The 19,007-nt window shown below is 43.2% G+C and overlaps 1 protein-coding gene across 1 annotated transcript in view; it reads right to left on the bottom strand.

Annotated features, from left to right (window-relative positions):
* The window catches only part of CNTNAP5 (contactin associated protein family member 5), a 385,501-nt gene that overhangs the window by 35,624 nt on the left and 330,870 nt on the right, over positions 1-19,007 (bottom strand). Inside the window, exons 18-19 of the mRNA XM_067570074.1 lie at positions 11,130-11,369; positions 7,636-7,860 (exon numbers count right to left, since the gene is read on the bottom strand). Coding sequence (XP_067426175.1) covers positions 7,636-7,860; positions 11,130-11,369 — 465 coding nt within the window. The remainder of the gene's footprint in view (positions 1-7,635; positions 7,861-11,129; positions 11,370-19,007) is intronic.

Genomic DNA, 19,007 nt, shown 5'->3' with positions numbered 1-19,007 from the left:
AGCAGCAGGCACACTTAAAATGTTCATCCAAGCCTGCTTCTGACTTTCAGATGGAGGTTAGGATGGATTATTAGTTTATTTTAAAAAAATAACATCTGCAAAATGTCTGCTTTATATCTCTTGGACTCGCTAATTTATTTCACACCTACCATGGGTTTACTTTTTCATTACACATTTATTAAAAAGCCTGACCGATTTCAAGGCCGTAGATGACAGGGCACTTGGGTTCACCTAGTTACAGCTACTGCAAATTGGAAATCAAAGGGCTGGTAGGAGAATGACTCAAGCTGTTTTCATTTGTACTTTTGGTTTTAACAGATGTATTTTTTTCTAACTTTAATATTTCCTTTGCAATTTCAGAATCTCTCTCGCTACAGGAGAAATTGAAAAGGAAGCTCACTGTGATGGCAATAGGTACTGAATAGAAATAAAACCCTCCAGTTGTTGAGTTGTCATGAGATGAGATAATAAATCCAGATAAATTTTCAATCGTTTTGGGACAGAGCTTGAGATTCTCTCTATTTACTTTGATGCTGGCTATCTGCTGTCTTTCTGGATTAAGAATCACACGGCACCCATAGGGAAAGCAAAGTGGAAATCAAAGATTTGGAGAAATATTTCCTATATATCATTTTTCATCAGATATATATCTCTCATCTGATTTTTTCCCCTAGGTATGGGAAAGTCATTGACAGGATATATCAGTGGAATTATCAAGTATTTTTTCATCACAGTACAGTGGGCAGTTTTAGCAGTGAGAGCAGGATGGATAACAATGCTGAGGTTCTGGTTTTTTGGTGGGATTGCTGAAATTTGTAACAGAAAGTTACATTAAACAATTGGCACAGAACTGAAGAAATACATTCTCTTTCTTGGCAGGTGCCTGCTGCTAGATGCATGACTCTTCATGCGACAGAGGAAATTAGAAAGACGAAAGAGAGTTGTATACCCATGTACTATAGCAAAACCCCTTATTGGTTTCTTCACTCAGAGATTTTCTCCATTTACTATGCCACAATTCTCACTTAGGATATGCTCTTTTGGGATGCAATATAATCTAATTAACCAGTCATCCCTGAAGGTCAAAAGATCAGGTGAATGATATATGGAAACCATTTTGATACCTTTAATAAGGCAGAATAATGACTTTTATGCCAGATTTTTATCCCACATGGTAATTAATGACACCAAGAGTTTCTGAGGCATTATTCTTTGCAATTTGATTAATGCATCTGTGTCTCAAAGTGCAGGTGCTTTGAGGTCCCTTGCTCCTTGAAAAATGACCAGAGAAAGGTGCTCTTCAAAATGACTATAACTAGATACCTGAGGCCAACGGCAGAGGAGCATACATAAAAGAACGAAATATTTATCTGAATAATGATAACATGCACAATTACATTATATGGGACTTAAAAGAGGTAGATTACAATTTTCAAAAACTTCCATGTGACCTAGGAATCTAGGTCTTGCATAAGAACGGCCATATTGGATCAGACCAATGATCCATCTAATGAAGGATCCTGTCTTCTGACAGCAGCCAGTGCCAGATGCGTCATAGGGAACGAACAGAACAGGGCAAATATTGAATGATCCAGTCCCAGTCAGCCCGTCTCAGCTTCGGGTGGTCAGAGGTTTAGGGACGACAAGTGCACGGGGTAGTATCCCTGACCACTTTGACTAAAAGCCATTGAAGGATCTACCCTCCATGAACTTTCCTCATTCTTTTTTGAACCCACTTATACTGTTCGTCTCCATAGCTTGTGCCTTGTGTGAAGAATTTCCTTCTGTTTGTTTTAAACCTGGTGCCTATTAAGTTAGTCGAGTGATCCTTGAGTCTTGTGTTATGTGAAGGGGTAAACAACACGTCCTTATTCATTAACTTTTTCCACACCATTTATGATTTCATAGATCACTGTCATACTCCCCACACTTATTTGACCCTTTATAAGCTGAATAGTCCCAGTCTTTTTCAACTCCCCTTACTTATATGGAAGCTCTTCCAGCCCCTAATAATTTTTACTGCCATTCTCTGTACTTTTTCCAATTCAAATACATCTTTTTTTGAGATGGGGCAACCAGAACTACATGCATATTCAACGTGTAGAAGTACCATCAATTTCTTCAGTGGCATTATATTTTCTGTCTTATTATCTATACCTTTCCTAATGATTTCTAACATTCTGTTACTTTTTTTGACTGCATGGAGTCAGATGTTTTCGGAGAACTATCCACAATGACTTCCAAATCTCTTTTATGAGTGGTAAGAGCTAATTTAGACCCTGTCATTTTAGATGTATATTTGGGATTATGTTTTCCAACATGCATTACTTTGAATTTATCAACATTGAATTTCATCTGCCATTTTGTCGCCGAGTCACCCAGTTTTGTGTGATACCTTTGTAATGCCTCACAATCAGCTTTGGACTTAACTATCTTGAGCAACGATGTATCATCTACAAACATTGCCATCTCACCATTTATCCCTTTTTCCAGATCATTTATGAATATGTTGAACAGCAATGGTCCCAGTACAGATCCTTGGGCGACCTCACTATTTACCTCTCTCCACTGTGAAAAATGACCATTTATTCCTATTCTTTCCTTCCTATCTTTTATCCAGTTCCTGATCCATGAGAGGACATTCCCACTTATCCCATGACTACCTACTTTGCTTCAGACATTTGGTGGGAGACCTGTCAAAGGCTTTCTGAAAGTCAAAGTACACTATACTCCCTGGATCAGCCTTATCCACATATTTGTTGACTCCTTAAAATAACTCTAGTACAGTAGATTAGTGAGTCATGATTTCCCTTTACAAAAGCCATGTTGACTCTTCCCCAACATATTGTGTTCATGTGTATGTCTGATAATTCTGTGCTCTACTTGTAGACTTTAAAGTCAGAAGGCACCATTATGATTATCTAGTCTGACCTCCTGCACAATGCAGGCCACAGAACATCACCAACCTACTCCTGTAATAGACCCCTAACCTATGACTGAGTTACTGAAGTCCTCAAATCATGTTTTAAAGACTTCAACGTACAGAGAATCCACCAGCATCTGACTCATGCCCCATGATGCAAAGGAAGGCAAAAACCCCAGGGCCTCTGTCAATCTGCCATTGGGAAAAATTCCTTCCCAATCCCAAATATGGAAATCAGATAAATCCTGAGCATGTGGGCAAGACTCACCAGCCAGACACCAGGGAAATAATTGTCTGTAGTAATCAGAATCCCCCCCATCTAATATGCCATCACAGACTATTGGGCGTATTTACTGCTAGTAGTCAAAGATCAGTTAATTACTAAATTAAGCTGTCCCATCATACCATCCCTCCTCCATAAACTTATCAAACTCAGTCTTGAAGCCAGCTAGGTTTTTTGCCTCCACTGCCCCCCTTGGACGGGACTCCTCTGATGGTTAGAAACCTTCATCTAATTTCAAGCCTAAACTTCCTGATGGACAGTTTATGGGCATTTGCCCTTGTGTCCACATTGGCGCTGAATTTAAATAATTCCTCTCCCTCCCTGGTATTTATCTCTTTGATGTATTTAATGAGAGCAATCATATCTCCCCTCAGCCTTTTTTTGGTTAGGTGACACAAGCCAAGCTCTTTGGGTCTCGTCTCATAAGGCAGGTTTTCCATTCCTTAGATCATTGTAGTAGCCCTTCTCTTCACCTGTTCCAGTTTGAATTCATCTTTCTTAAACACAGGAGACCAGAACTGCACACAGTACTCCAGATGAGGTCTCACCAGCACCTTGTCTAATATGACTAGCACTTTTCTATCTCTACTGGAAATACCTCACTTGATGCATCCTAGGACCACATTAGCTTTTTTCATGGCCCTTAACTAGAGTTTCAACTAGTTTGCCTGGTACTGAAGTTAGGCTTACTGGCCTGTAGATGACAGAAGAATCTCTGGAGGCTTTTTTTTTTTTAAATGATGTCACCTTAGCTATCCGCCAGTCATCTGGTACAGAGGCTAATTTTAGTGATAGATTACATATCACAGTTAGTAGTTCTGCAATTTCACATCTGAGTTCCTTCAGAACTCTCGGGTGAAGACCATCTGGTTCTGGTGATTTATTACTGTTTAATTTATCAATTTGTTCCAAAACTTCCTCTATTTACACATCAGTCTGGGACAGTTGCTCATATTTGTCACCTAAAAAGAATGGCTCAGATGGGGGAATCTCCCTCACATCGTCTGCAGTGAAGACTGATGCAAATAATTCATTTAGCTTCTCCGCAATGGCCTTCCTTGAGTGTTCTTTTAGCACCTTGATTGTTCAGTGGTCCCACTGATTGTTTGGCAGGCTTCCTGCTTCTGATGTACTTTAAAAAACCTGCTGTAACTTTTTTGGGTCTTTTATTATTTGCTTTTCAAATTCTTTTTTGGCCTGCCTAATTATGATTTTACACTTCACTTGCCAGAATTTATGTTCCTTTCTATTTTCCTCACTAGGATTTGACCTCCAATTTTTAAAAGATTTATTTTGGTCTATAACTGCCTATTGTAGTTTATATATATATGGAAATCGAGATATATATATATAAAAATAAAAAATCTGGAGGTATACAAATAGTTTGAGCCACTATGATGGTGTTTTAAAAAAGTTTCCATGAAGCTTGCAGGCATTTTACTCTTGTGATTGATCCTTTTATTTTCCATTTAACTAGCCTCCTCATTGATGTCTAGTTTCTTTTTTTGAAGCTAAATGCTATTTTCCCCACTGCAGTGATGTTAAATGTAATTACGTTATGGTTGCTATTTCTAAGTGGTTCAGCTATGTTCACTTCTTGGACAAGATCCTGTGAGCTACTTAGGACTAAAGAAAGAATTGTCTCTCCCCTTGTCAATTTGCTGCTCCAAGAAGCAATCCTTTATGGTGATTAGAAATTTTATTTCTGCATCCCATCCTGAGGTGACATCTTTCCAGCCAACATGCGGATAGTTGATATCTCCCATTCTTATTAGGTTTTCTGTTTTTGCAATCTCTCTAATCAACCTGAAGATTTCACCATCGCCATCACCATCCTGGTCAGGATGTCAATGGGACTTAGGATCCTAAGTGCCTAAGTCACCTCTGAAAACACAACTTCAGCCCCTGGATCATTTAGGTGCTTTTGAAAATTTTACTCAAACTCTCATGTTTCAGCCAACCACTCACCAAGAAGGGCTAAGAAAAATGTTCCCCTACGGGTGGGTTATTCCATAATTGTTCATTCTGCAGCTCCAGGAACCTTGGTGCTGGTCAAGCTTGGAGACAGGATACTGGAGTAGATGGACCATAGGTCTGACCCACAATGGCAATTCCTCTGTTCTTGAGTAATGATGGTGTTCAGAAGATCATGTATCTGTACCTTACTCTCCAAGGACCTGATTTTAAGGTTCTGATCACTAGCATGATCTTATCATGAGGAAGAAAGTATTGCCTAGTGGATAGAGCACTGGAGTGGATTTGGGAGACCTGGGTTCTATTGCTGGCTCTGTCAGTGGCCTGCTTGATGACTTTGTATAAGACGCTCTAATGGCCTATGACTATTTTTCCATTGATAAATGGATATAATGATACTGACCTCCTCTGTAGATCAGTGGATTGAAAGCACTCCAAGGGTTAGACACTACTATTCATTATTTTTATCAATTCCTATTAGCTTTAAAGGGTGCGCTCTGAAAAGTTTCAATGGCATATAAACATTCATTAGACTTGTCGACACTAACTGTTGTAAAACACAGTTAGCCTGGGAACACCTATCCTCATCGTTCTCCTTAGTACTATATAGTTATTCAACAGGAATGCATCCAGCCATTCTGTGGTCATGACGGGAGGAGAACATTACAAGTAGTGAGCAGTTGAAAAAAGTAGCCTGCAATTGGGTTTTCAAGTGTTACTTAGTAGATGGTTGTTTTACTAAAACATGATTTTCATAACATCCGTAAAGGCTCCTGAAATACCAGTGAGGAGTGTTACTACCCAAGCCTGAGGTGGGAGAGCCCAGTCCCACTTCACCAAAGAGGATGGCCTTTATTTAACCAATCAGTTATCCAAGAAGGACCACACACCACTGTGCTTGGCAAATGTCCCAGAGAACGAACCAATATCAGACAAGGAGTCACGATCACTTTTATCATTGCAAAGGACCTTGTTATTCATAGTCCAGTAGCTTTATAGCAAGAATAAACCACTGATAAGAGGGAAGCGTAACACATCTAAACATTATTTTCATTGGAATATTTTCCATTTCAATGAGACTGAAAAAAAATAAGAGGATACGAGATAAAAATGATAAAACGAGGCAAAAGCCAGAGGAGATACAGGGAGAAAATTATTTCACGTGGAGAATGCCACAACAGGAGTTCCCATCACAGAGTGACTCAGAGATGAGCCTTAAGAGGGTGAAGGGGGTCACTGAATCAAGTTCTCCCCAAAACATGTTGCATATATTGTGAGTCCTTGGGTCCACGGCTAAGCTCTTTAGCACTACGGCAATACACATCATAAATAATAATAATACATTGGCATATTTTATATTTGAGGGATCTGGAGCCGTTAAGTCTCAGTACCCTGTCAGTTGTTGTTATCTTCATTTTACAGATAAGTAAACTCCAGCACAGATAGGTTAAGGGTGACGTTTCCAAAATGTCTAATTTTTGGGTGCCCAGCTTGAGAGCCTGTGAGCATAATTTTCGGAAGATCTCAGTGTCCATAATTCCAGCTGAAGCATGAAGGAGCTACAGGTGCTCAGGCATTCAAACTAAGAGGCTGATTATTTTGTCTGAAGTGAGTTGCTGGAAATGAAACTTAAGAGTTCTGACTCCCAATTTCTTTCCCTAGCCACTCCCAAAAACTGTTCCTCCCAAAAACTGTCCCTCCAGAACTAGGAGATCTTAAAATTCAAGCTTGGCGAATACTATGGTTCATGAATAACAGGGGCCGGAGTCGTTTACACTAAGGCCACTTTACACCCATTTTAACTCCCTTTTACACTGGCAGAGAGATGTAAATTACATTGATGCTCACTTAAAATCCCCTTTACACTGCAATGTGAAAGGATCTTACTGTAACTGAGAATCAGGTTCTAAGACTTTAGTTTGATTTGATGGTATGAGAGCCTTTAAGTACTTGTGGATTTTCAAAGCTCCAGAGTGCTTTGGATCATTCGGTCACATACATATATTTAGCCTACTAATGCGAAAGCTCTATCCCCTCACATTCTGTCCACTTGGCATATGAAGAGCAATACACACACCAACAGACGAGGTGAAAGATAAGACAACAGTATATATATAGGTCAAGTACATTCACAGAATTTCTCATCTTCTTATCTTGTAGGCCTAATGGATTTCAGCATAGGATAAAAAGTAAGGAAATGCTGCTGTGTAACTGTGCTGAATGAAAGTCAAGGCTCCAGCAACCTGATTATTCAAGGATCGAATAAGTGAGCGCAACACTGAATGCAAACTAAACTGATATAAACAAGAGTGATGACCACTTACATGAACCAAAACGAATAAAGCTGCAGCGACAGAATCCAGTTGAGAACAGTCCTGAATTCTGTATTGTCCCCACTTTAAGTACAAATACAGTTCTAATGGCATTAGTCCAGTAGCACGACGTAAGAGCTTACCATTTTTGGAGAGAATCACAGCCAAATAGTCATGAAAGTAGGTGTCGATGTAGAGGAGGAGGCTCGGAGCACGTGCTGTCAGGAAGCTGAATGCAATGTTTTCCTTGGACATAACAGCGTCTGCATAAATGCCAGAGGATGAAGTGCTTGCATTTTTTGTCACTGGATAGGGCTCTTGGAAAATATAGGTAATTGAGGTGCCAGCTTCAAACACCGCGGAAACCTCTGAAAATAATACATAAACCAAAGGATCCATTTCAGATGCTGCATTTTCAAATCTTACAATTGGACACAGGCCTGAACCAGACCAGCAGATCCGCAACCCTCACCCACCCCAAGTCTTTGGAAAAATGCGGACTTGAATCTTTGATTTGAACTTCACAAGTCAGGCTGTCTGAGAAAGCCACATATATCTATGGCCCTGTGAGGATCCTTGGAGTAGCATAGGGGAAAGATGTGTGTGGACCTGTAGCAGCCAACTACAGATGCTTGAGGCATTCTCCATGTGAACGGGGGTATATTAGCAACCAGCCAGGTGTCCAAGCCATTGTCAATTATTGGGATGGACCACCAATTATTCTGCTTGCTGCTTTTAGCCATTTTCAGACCTTTGCAGAAATTTAGCATAACTAGGCAAACTGGGAGAGGGAAGGGTTAGACACTGAAAACATGAAGTGAGCCTGGCGCTATGCGGTCTCTCTCTCCGAATATGCTGGGGCAGATGTCTGTGAAAAACAGGAAGTCTGGATATATTTTAGAATTGTCAGTATGTGGAAATTTAGCTATCAGACAAACAGCTTAAGGCATGTCTTTGTAACTTCTGCTTCTCCCCAGTGATTGATTTGTTTGGTCAGCTCTAACATTCTCTGTAACTTTGGGGGTATAAGTGGGAGGGAGCAGGAGGATCGCTTCGTGGATACATTAAAAAAGATTTCCAGGCACAAACGGAAGGACCGGCCATCTGCATATCTGTGACTGATTCACCCGAAGACTGCTTCAGACTTGGGGGGCAACTATCAAGTTTTGGGGGGTACGCTAACCACCTACAGTATGTGCTTAAGACTAATAAGTGGAGATTTTCAGTAAAAGTAATTCCAATGTGAATTGCTGGAGACCAGATAAAGTAAAACTTTACAGTTAAAAGCACTTGGTTTTAACTTGGCTGTGCCAGCCATCTAGCAGGCGGAGGTACTGCATTTCCTGTGGTTTATTTCCTGATACGGACTTTCAGAGACTAAGAGTTACTGGGTTGAGGAACCCTGGGTAACACAGAAACATGACAGATGCAGGCCGACCACCTCAGAAGAGCCTCCCTCAGAGAGGAGCATACTGTGGAATGTTCCTTACACATTCCAAAGTAAACCCCAATCTGGGTTTGCTTCCAGGCACTTGGAGAGATCATCTTCATACTTTCAACCCATGGAAAACCACTGAGGATGCTGGCTGGAGCTGGATGCCACCTTAAACTATTGGGGTGGTAGCAGCAGAATTCTTCAGGCCTGCTCTGGGATTGAGGTGCTTTTGTCCTCTTTCTACCTTAGCCTACCTTTGAAGGACTGGCCAAGAAATTAGCCCACATCTGGTCCTTCCTTTAAACTAAACAACTATTAACAGTCCACGTTGACAAAGGTACTGTAGCTAACAGATATGCCTGGGTCTAAAGGAACTGAGATGTCTACCATATGTGGTCAGGTCAAGGAGACAGACTTTGAATCTGCATCACATGCATAAAATGGTCTATATTTAGATGGAGGGTGACGTCTCCTGCTATTACTGGGTATTCATCGGTTGATTGGCAGGGTACTTCCCCATAGTCCGTAGTAGCTGTACCCACCTCCTAAGATGACACTGGTATTTATTCAGTCTGCCTATTGCAACCCTGGTGCCAGATCTGCAATTCACCTCAATGGGCATAGTTCCACTGAATGTCACAGAACTAAGCTAATTTACACCAGAAAAGGATCCTAGCCAGTGATTATATATATGGCATTGGAGAGGCATATGAAATAAATATGCTTACCTAGAGCCTGACTGTGATTAAAACTAGAGGAAGATTATGGTGGATTACAATTCCCTCCCCTCCCCCCCCAAAGAACATTTAATCAGTTCTTTTTGCTGCCTGGGCAATGTCTGCTAAGAGCTTTTTAAGGGCTTCTTGCTGCCACTTCCCTGAAAATTATCCCCTCACCCCAATCTCATTTTCCTGAGAGCTGCCTGGATGGTGAATATGTATATTACACTCACAAAACTACGTTAAAAGAATATTATTAAGGTTGCAGATATTACACCTCCAATCACAAGACTCAGCTTTTCCAGGAAAACTTTCTTTGTTCTCAGAATGCAAATCTTTCTCTCGAAGTGCTTATTGCATAGCTTATTGCATAAGCCCCAAATCAGCCTCCTTCTTGCAGTATCATACCCCTGTACACACACTGAGCACTCCAGCCCCTCACCATGCTGACTCTACTCCTAAAAGGGCAGCTCCCATTTCTCCTATTGTTTAATTTGTATCACTATTAACAAAAGCCACAAATACAACAATAAACTAGCATTCAACATTTTTGCTAAATATAGATAATATGAGCCTATTTCTATAACATCGATTCCAGGGACCTCACACAGCATCAAGCAATCAAAAGTTAGGAAATGCTAAAATGAAGGTTGCCCGTATAACCTTAATTTAGCCCCTTTGTGCATATTCATTATGATACAGTCTTTAATTATAAGTTAACATACTATTTTTTTGCACAGGAACATGCTCAGTGGTTCTGTAGGGATGACACATGCAGAATCTGGTCAACACTAGGCATGTGAATGGCTGCAGACAATCTTCAGACATTTAACTGTTAAAATCAAAGAAGTCTCTACTGACATGCGCCAACTGCAATTTTTCAAAGGTTTATAATTTGGCCTCATTTGGGTGGATCTCCATAGGTAGAGCAAAAGGCACAAGGGCCACCCACCTATCAAATTTCAAATCCCTGCGCCAAAGAATGGGGACAGTAGAGCTGTTCAAAGGAAAGATCACAAGAATTATTTAACATTAGGCAAAACAATGTATTTTCCCTAGCTTCATTCTTGGAAGCAATTATACCATTTTAGCTGAAATTTTCCAAACATATTCAGTCTGAGGCAGACACCTATCATGGAAAATGTCATCCTAAACAGTTAAAGTTTGCCAAGTTATAAACAACTGAAAAAGGGTCTTACAATGGGAAATACCAGGCAACCTTAAGAATAGTATGCTACCAGTCTCACCTATAATTTTGGAGGTCACTGCAGAGGTCTGTCACATGGAACTCTGTCACATGGAATTGTCACCTCTTGGTTGGGGAAACATTGGTGAGCTGAGTTGCATTCAAGTGGGAACGGACATGGGAAGAATCGTGGTGATGTGGGGGCCCCAAGGGTGAGCTGGATGTGGTTGTAATTTAGACATGCAGAGGTTGCCAAAGGCTGAAAGGAGAATGCATGGAACCAGTCATGTTGCCTACCTTCCTTGCAGAAGGGACCTTCATAAGGAGAGCTGGTGCAGTCACAGAAATAACCGCTGTACTTCTCCACGCATTTGCCTCCGTTGTGACAGAGATTACCATAACTGCTGCAATGTCCCGGACAGCCGGGCTTAACACCAGGGGTCATTTTAGCCCTCTCTTCAAGGTCCAGTTTCTGTCCATTTAAATGTAAAGAGCGGATGCATCCCAGGAAACCTTTCTGTCTGGAAGCCGTTCCCCCTGACACGAGAGAGAGAAACATAAAGGTTTTGCTTTCAGTGACAAAAACTGCAAATCTGCAAAGAAATGCAAACAGCTCAATACCGTCACCACATGAAGTAATTATCCTCCAGTAAATTATTAGGTTTACATTTTCAGGGAACACAGTGCCAAGTTGACAGCCCTGGAGACTGAAGTCCCTCTGTTCAGTTTCATGAGCAGAACTCAATAGGAAATGGCAATTCTTGTTGCTCCTTGTAAACGTCCCTTCACACTGGACCCTCGCTGACTTCGTCTTCCCTGGGAAATTTCATCCTGCTTAAACTTGGTTTTTTTTGTCTTCTTCTTTTGGATAAGCAAATGATGAACTGTGACTTCTGCTGTTCTGCGAAGTTCTCTTCATTATATTACTTTGTCATCCTAACCCACCCGACTCCAGTTTGTCTGTTTCATCCACTTTTGGCCTCTCACCTGGCATTTAGATTGTGCCTTGGGGCCCGAGCTGTCTTCTTTGTTTCATATCTGCACAAAATCCATTGCCTCCAGGTGCTGCCATAATACCCATAATAGATGGTGATTATAATCCTCATAACAGTGGCATTAGCAGACATGATACTGACGGGTCAGCACAGACTAGAAGAAGTCATGTTTAGCAAGTCCTAGGTAAACTCTATTCAGGCCAAGGTTTCCCCACAACTGGCAGACATGACGTTGAACATGACTGGTCCTTGTGTGTGTGACCAAGCAATGGTGCTCAGAATCATGTCATTTAACTTGTTTTTTAAAAATAGTTTAAACATGACTAAATGTCTTGGTGAAAACAAGCTCTCTGGGGTGAAGGGGCAGTTCAGTCTCTATGGTCTAAATTAACAGTCTGCTTCTAAAAACATGAATCCACATTTGTAATGAGGACCCCTGTACCCTGGAAAGTGGGCAGAAATATTAATATCAATTAACAACGAGGGCAAAAATAGTTCATAGTAATACCACTCCAATTATTATTCAGGGTTCTGTTCAACAGTTTCCAGTGTTTTGCTCCTGAAACTTCTGCAACTTTCCCATTCTTCACTGATGTGGCAGACTCCAATTATGTTTCAAGAGCAAACTCTCTTTTTTAGACTGATGATTCTTGCTCTGAAATTTTGGACTTTTGGCAACACAACTCTGAACTAATGACCATGAAAGAAGTCACCTCTCCAAACCTGGTCACATGTAGATGTTGGTCCCGTGCCAGCTGATCAGCTGAGTATGCTCAGAGAACACTATGTCATAACACACTTTTGGGATGGACTCCATGGAGATCAGTGTTTGTTTTGCTTTATACTGTTTAATTGAAGTCACACTTACTCAAACTAAGAGAGAGACATAGGGGGTGAAATGAAATCTCAGAGAAACCCTGTCACCACACACCACAGTTCTGGCTGATGCTTTGCTTTCCTGCATATTTACAGCAGGAATCTATAGGCTCAATCTTGATAGGGATAATTTAGCTCTATACAGCATGACTGTAGGAGACAGATTGACTTTATGTGCTTTTCATCTTTCATTATGCTCCCGATGAAAAAGGCATTTTCTTGAAGAGAACAAACATTTACAGGCTCTTCTTTGGGCCAAATTCTCTCTCCAGATGCACAAGCATTGGATTCCTTTGATTTTAAAGGGACATGCATCTAAGGACTAGAATTGGGCCATTTATGTTTACTGCGCTCTGTGTGAAAGACCACACCCAAATACCTGCTCATTGGGGATTATGCTCCAATTTCATATGTTGCCCAGAGAACTACCCCTGAATTTCTAAGGTTATCCATTGCTAAGGCCCGAATTTCTAACGTCATGTTTAGGAATTCACTTCCTGGATGATATCTAAGACCTTGCCTACATTATACAGTTTTGTCGACAAAAGGCAGCTTTTGTGGATAAAATAGTGGAGAGGCACACACGGAAATGCTTCTCCCGATGATGCGACTCCCCTGACGACAGAACAGAACCACCTCAATGAGCGGCACAGAGCTTTGGGTGACATAGTTAGAGCGATGCAGCATCAGTGTAGATACTGCACTTGCTTAGGTCGTCCTAATTTGCCTCTCGGAGGTGTCCCACAATACCCCTCCTGACCGCTCTGGTCAGCAGTTTGAGCTCCGCTGCTCTGAAGGTACACAGGTATGTGCCCCTCCCCCGTTTAAAGGCCTGGGAATTTTTGAAATTCCTCTTCCTGTTTGCTCAGCGTATACAGTTCACACAGCCTCTTCCCAGCTAGGTTTCCATGGCAGACACTCTCCTGTGTGGAGCACACCGGAGCTGTTGGATCTTCTGGGCCTAATGGAAGAGGAGGCTGTGCCGTCGCAGCTTTGCTCAGCGGTAGGAACTTTGATACCTACCGGCTGATTGCTAGTGGCATGCAGGAGAAGGGGCACAAAAGGACATAAACAAAGCGATGCTAAGATCAAGGCGCTGAAGCAAGCATACCAGAAGGCAAGGGAAGCCAACTGTCGCCCTAACGTGGCTCCGAAGACATGCCCTTTCTTCAAGGAGCTACATACCATCCTCGGCAGAGACCTCACCTCCACCCCAAGAGCCCTATGGATACCTCGGAGGGACTGGAGCCAGTGGCCAGATGACTCAACCCAGCCGAGGAAGTGGTAGACAAAGAAGTGGAGCTGGAGGACAATGTGAAGCACACGACAGGGTCGTTTGGTGGCCGGGTGAGTCAGGATCTCTTCTTGCCTCTGGAGGGATCTAGCCAGTCCCAGCACTCTGGCTCTGGCATGCATGATGCAGGATAGGGGAGCTCCGGTAAGTGCTCATTTTGTTTTGATACTGCACAGCGAGAGGAGACTGAGCTCTCCTGTACTTTGTTCTATGGTGGAGGACGGGATAAGGGACAGAAATTAACAACAGAGCCTGTGTATCTATGCTGTAAGAGCCCAGTGGAAACGTTTGTTAATGTACACGGGGATGTCTCAGGAATCCTCCACAGAGATCTCCTGTAGGTATTCTTCAATCCTCTGCCGACGGTTCCTTGACAGAGCTGCTTTGTTTCTCCCCTCACTGTAGGGTACTTTTCCCCACCACGCGGCAATTATTTCTGCAGGGACCAGAGAGGCACATGGGCAAACAGCCTACGAAGCCAGTCTGAAGCCACAAGCGAGAAGGAGATGCACCCTTACATCCTGGTTTACCATTAGGAGTGAGATATTGGGTTTGATTATCCTAGCCTGCGGAAAAGGGTGCCAATATTTAGAATAGTCTCCCTAGCCACTTGTAGTAACTCCCTTCACAACCTACCCTTTGTTCCTTCTTGCCAATTCCCCCTTTGCCACCCCCACAGCGAATTCACCATATTTGGGAAGCGCATTGAGCTGCGTGCTAGCCACGAGTCAATGAGAAAGAGGTGTGTGTAATGTTTGTGATTCACGGCTGAGAGAGCACGCACGATAATGCCTCTGTTCATCGTTTCTTTGGCTTCTGCAGAAGTGCCCTTGAGGATCTATTCCTCCGCATTGGCGGAGTGCCTGCATCAGATAAGGTGGTGAACCAGGAGGAGTTAGGAGGATTTGTTTCACTAAGTGCTGCAGTCAACAAATACAGCACATAGTGAAACAAGAGTGTGGAGGGGGACAATTAATGAAAGACTGAGGCTGGATATCCTGGAAAGGACACAGGGGCAGGAGCGGATGATAAAGCTCCTGGAGGGCCAGGCAGAGATGCTGAAGTCCCTCATTATGCTGTGGTCTGAGCACATCAGTGCACAACTCCACTTGCACTACAGACCTGCACTTCAGTCGCTCCCCAACTTCCCCACCGCATTCCTCGTGTGTTTCCGGTCACTCACAGAACCCTTGAAATCCACACCTAAGGACGGGTTTCACAACGAAAGCTAGAGTTACACATAGCTGTCAGAGCCCTAACCGAGAGACTGTTCGTCATTGCCATGTCCCCTGTTTGATGAAAAATGTGTGTTTTGTCCTGTTATTATTGAGTCTTTGAAATAAGATGAGTTTTTATTTGTGCCATACACACACATTAGTCAGTGCTAACATTCAAACACAGTGGCTATAGGTTGAAAGATTTGCTCAGTACAATTAACGCTCAGGAAGCAAGAAGTACAGGGGGTCATTCAAGGCAGCAAGTAAACATTGCCTGGTCAAATGCATCACACGATGACACGTTACTCTGAATCATTGTCAAAATGCTCCTTCAAAACCTCCCTTCTTCAAATAGCCTCCTGCTGTGCCCCTCTAATTGCCCCGGTGTCTGACTGCTGAAAATCAGCAGCCAGTTGATCAATCACAGCAGTCCACCCCTGGGGAAACTTTTCCCCCTTCACTTTGCAAATATTATGCAGAGTACAGAAGGCTGCAATGACCATCAGAATATTTTCCTCATTGAGGTCTAACCGGCCAAAAAGACAGCGCCAGCGACATTTTAATTGGCCAAAAGCACATTCAATGGTCATTCAGCACCGGCTGAAACTGTTGTTGAAGTGACCCTTGCTGCTGTCGAGGTTTCCGGTGTAAGTCATGGGAGCAAGGGGTAGGTGGGGTCTCCCAGGATCACTGTGGGCCTTTCCAAATCCCCCATTGGAATCTTCTGATCTGGAAAGAAAGCCCCAGAGGACAGCTTTCTATACCATCCAGTGTTCTGAAAGATGCGTGCATCATGCACCTTCCCTGACCACGCTGCATTGATGTCAGTGAAATGGCCCCGGTGATCCACCAGCGTCTGCAAGACCCTGGAGAAGTAGCCCTTTTGATTGGTGTACTCTGTCACAAGATGGTCCGGGGCCAAAACTGGGATATGCATTCCATCTATCACCCTGCTGCAGCGAGGCAATCCCGTTGCCTCAAAGCCATCAATTATTTCCTGCACATTACTGAGCATCATAGGCCTTAGTAGCAAGAGGCAATGAATGCATCACTGCAATCCCCACAGTGAACTTTCGAACTCCAAACTGATTTGTAACTGACCAGTAGAAGTCTAGAATTGCCAGCTTCCACACAGCAATCACCATTCACTTTTCCACAGTGAGGGCAGCTCTCATTCTGGTCTCCTTGTGCCGCAGTGCTGGGGTAAGCTCCGAACACAGTGCCAGGAAGGTGGATTTGCAGCTACTGCTTGTCATTCTGTATATGCATCTCGATGCAATCCCACCACTTAGTGCCTGTTTCCTGAGCCCAGTACTGACGGTCCACCTGCTCTGCGAATGCCAGCAGGAATCTTGAATTATTTGTTTCCATGGCAGACAGCAGTACAGGTCCTCACCAACCCAGCTGTCAGCCCCAGGGCGGCAGTATGCTGGCTGTCAGTGCCTCACAATGCCCCACTTAAGTTGGTGCGAGCACTCCTGGTGAGGACATGCACCTGAACAGAAGGAGAATAGTATGGACATGAAGAGCTGATGTTATTAGTGCGGTGGCTGTAGGTCAACCTGATGTAAGTCGACTTAATTTTGTAGTGTAGACATGGCCACAAGCTTTTGAGCTTGCACAGAGCTCTTCTTCAGGTCTGGGAAAGGTACTCAATGTCAGAAAAGGTGGAACAGATCATTTAGCACAAGTAATTAAGAGATACTGTAAGAGATTGTTCAAGGTGAAGTGGATAGTTAACACCTCTGCAGTCATAGGATAATAAAGGGAATGTAATGGGTTATAGATTGTTGTAATAAGCCTGGAAAGGCACACGCCCTTACATTGGCAAGAGGAGATTAGTGAGTCCTTCTGAGCCTGTTCAACATCAATGAGCCACACCTTGAGCCAGGTCTACACTACAGACCTGTATCAGTATAATTATGTTGCTCGGTGTGCGAAAGATCCACACACCTGAATGATGTTGTTATGCTGACCTATCCTCTCATGCAGACACCGCTATGGCAGTGGGAGAGCTTCTCCCATCAACAGAGCTACTGCCTCTTGGAGAGGTGGATTTAGTACTCCGACAGAGAAACTCTCCCGTCGGCGTAGGAGCATCTTCACTGAAGTGCTACAGCGGTGCAGCTGCACTATTGAAGCAACGCACAAGAAGACAAGCCTTTATTCTGCCTGGAGGGGGAGTTTAAAAGGGAAAACCTGCCACAGGAAAGGGAAGTGAACAGGAAGAAGGTGGCCCCGCCACAGACAGCTGAGACAGGCCCACTATGGGCCCCACAGAGGCACAACTACATGGGCCTGAAGCATAGGCTTACAAGCACAGACTTACACTTAAGCATGACTACTTGGTACCTTAAGCACAGACTACAGACTTTCCACCTGGGTGACCATGTCCTGTTGCTGCTTCCCTCAGCAGAATCTAAATTAATGGTCCAATGGCAGGCAGGTCAGGATGGTGGACTATACGATAAGACTACCAGGGAGGAAAAAAGACATCAAGATCTATCATGTGAATCTTCTCAAACCTTGGAAGACATGGAAGGCCCTGCTAACAACTCCCTCTCTGCTGGAACCTGAATTAGGGCTTCAAGTACTACTAGTGGCCAAGAACTCACAACAGTACAAGGAGAGAGGGGCTCTTGCCTGAGCAAAGGAAGCAGCTCCTTCAATTGATTGAGGACTTCACAATTCTTCACCCACTCAGAGAGAACATGGTTGGTCCAACATCATCTGGAGACCACCCCAGGCCAGCTGCTCAGGGAGAGCCCAAGACCATTGCAATGGAGGATGTGGGATATAGTCTGAGAGGAAGTGCAAGCGTTGCTGGAGATGGGAGTAATTGTGGAATCCAGAAGTGAATGGAGAAACCCCATATTTCTTGTTCCCAAACCAGATGGTTCAGTTCTGCATTCACTTTAGAAAGGTTAATTCCATCTTGAAATTCAACGCCTACCCAATGCCAAGGGTTACTAAAGCAGGTGGGATCAGTGAAACGTCTGAGCACTATTGACTTAACAAAAGGGTATTGGCAGACTCCTTTATCCGCTTCCTTGCAAGAGAAAAAAAGATTTCTTCAACCCTTTCGGGCACTTCCAATTCAAGACTATGCCTCTTGGCCTCCACAGCACTGCTGTGACTTTCCAACATCTTACAAATAGGATCCTCAGCACCCGTCATCAATATGCTGTGGCCTACATAAACAACATCGTCTATAGCCCTACCTAGGAAGACTGCCTACAGCACTGAAAGGCGGTATTAAAAACTCTACTGGATGCAGGACTTACGGCTAACCCTCCTCTCTGGTCACATATCACCCTCTCCTACCCTGGATTTACACCATGAAAGAGACAAATTTAAGCATAATGAATTACAATTCTACAGTTTCAGAGTACAACACTGGATGGGAAATGACGATGCTAACACTGATTTCTTTTTATGGGAGATTGGAGATGGAGACAAACCACCCCAGAACGGCTTTCACAGCTTGAGAGAAGTGGGGTAAGTGAAGGGTCATGCCCTCACTGTGGCATGTTGACACTTCAAGTGTGGTCATTAGACTCCAAGATTAACACTCCACTGAGACAAACAGGGGCAGTCCAGCTTTCTGTCTCCGAAAGACATCCTTGGAATGGGTCATAGTGTGAGGGTTCTCTGCATAGTCCAACGGCTACACACTTAATTTCTGTAACAGAAAATGGCACCAACAGAGGAGTGATACATAGGGTGCACTGCCACATCCTGGCTAAATACCACTGATAGCTCTATTAACATTTCTGAAAAAAGGTTTTGGTTC

The sequence above is a fragment of the Emydura macquarii genome, unplaced genomic scaffold, assembly GCF_026122565.2.
Source record: "Emydura macquarii macquarii isolate MOO-44397 ecotype Brisbane River unplaced genomic scaffold, CSIRO-AGI_Emac_v2 contig_2988, whole genome shotgun sequence".
Taxonomy (NCBI): Eukaryota; Metazoa; Chordata; order Testudines; family Chelidae; genus Emydura; species Emydura macquarii.
This window is presented reverse-complemented; position numbering and strand designations above follow the sequence as displayed.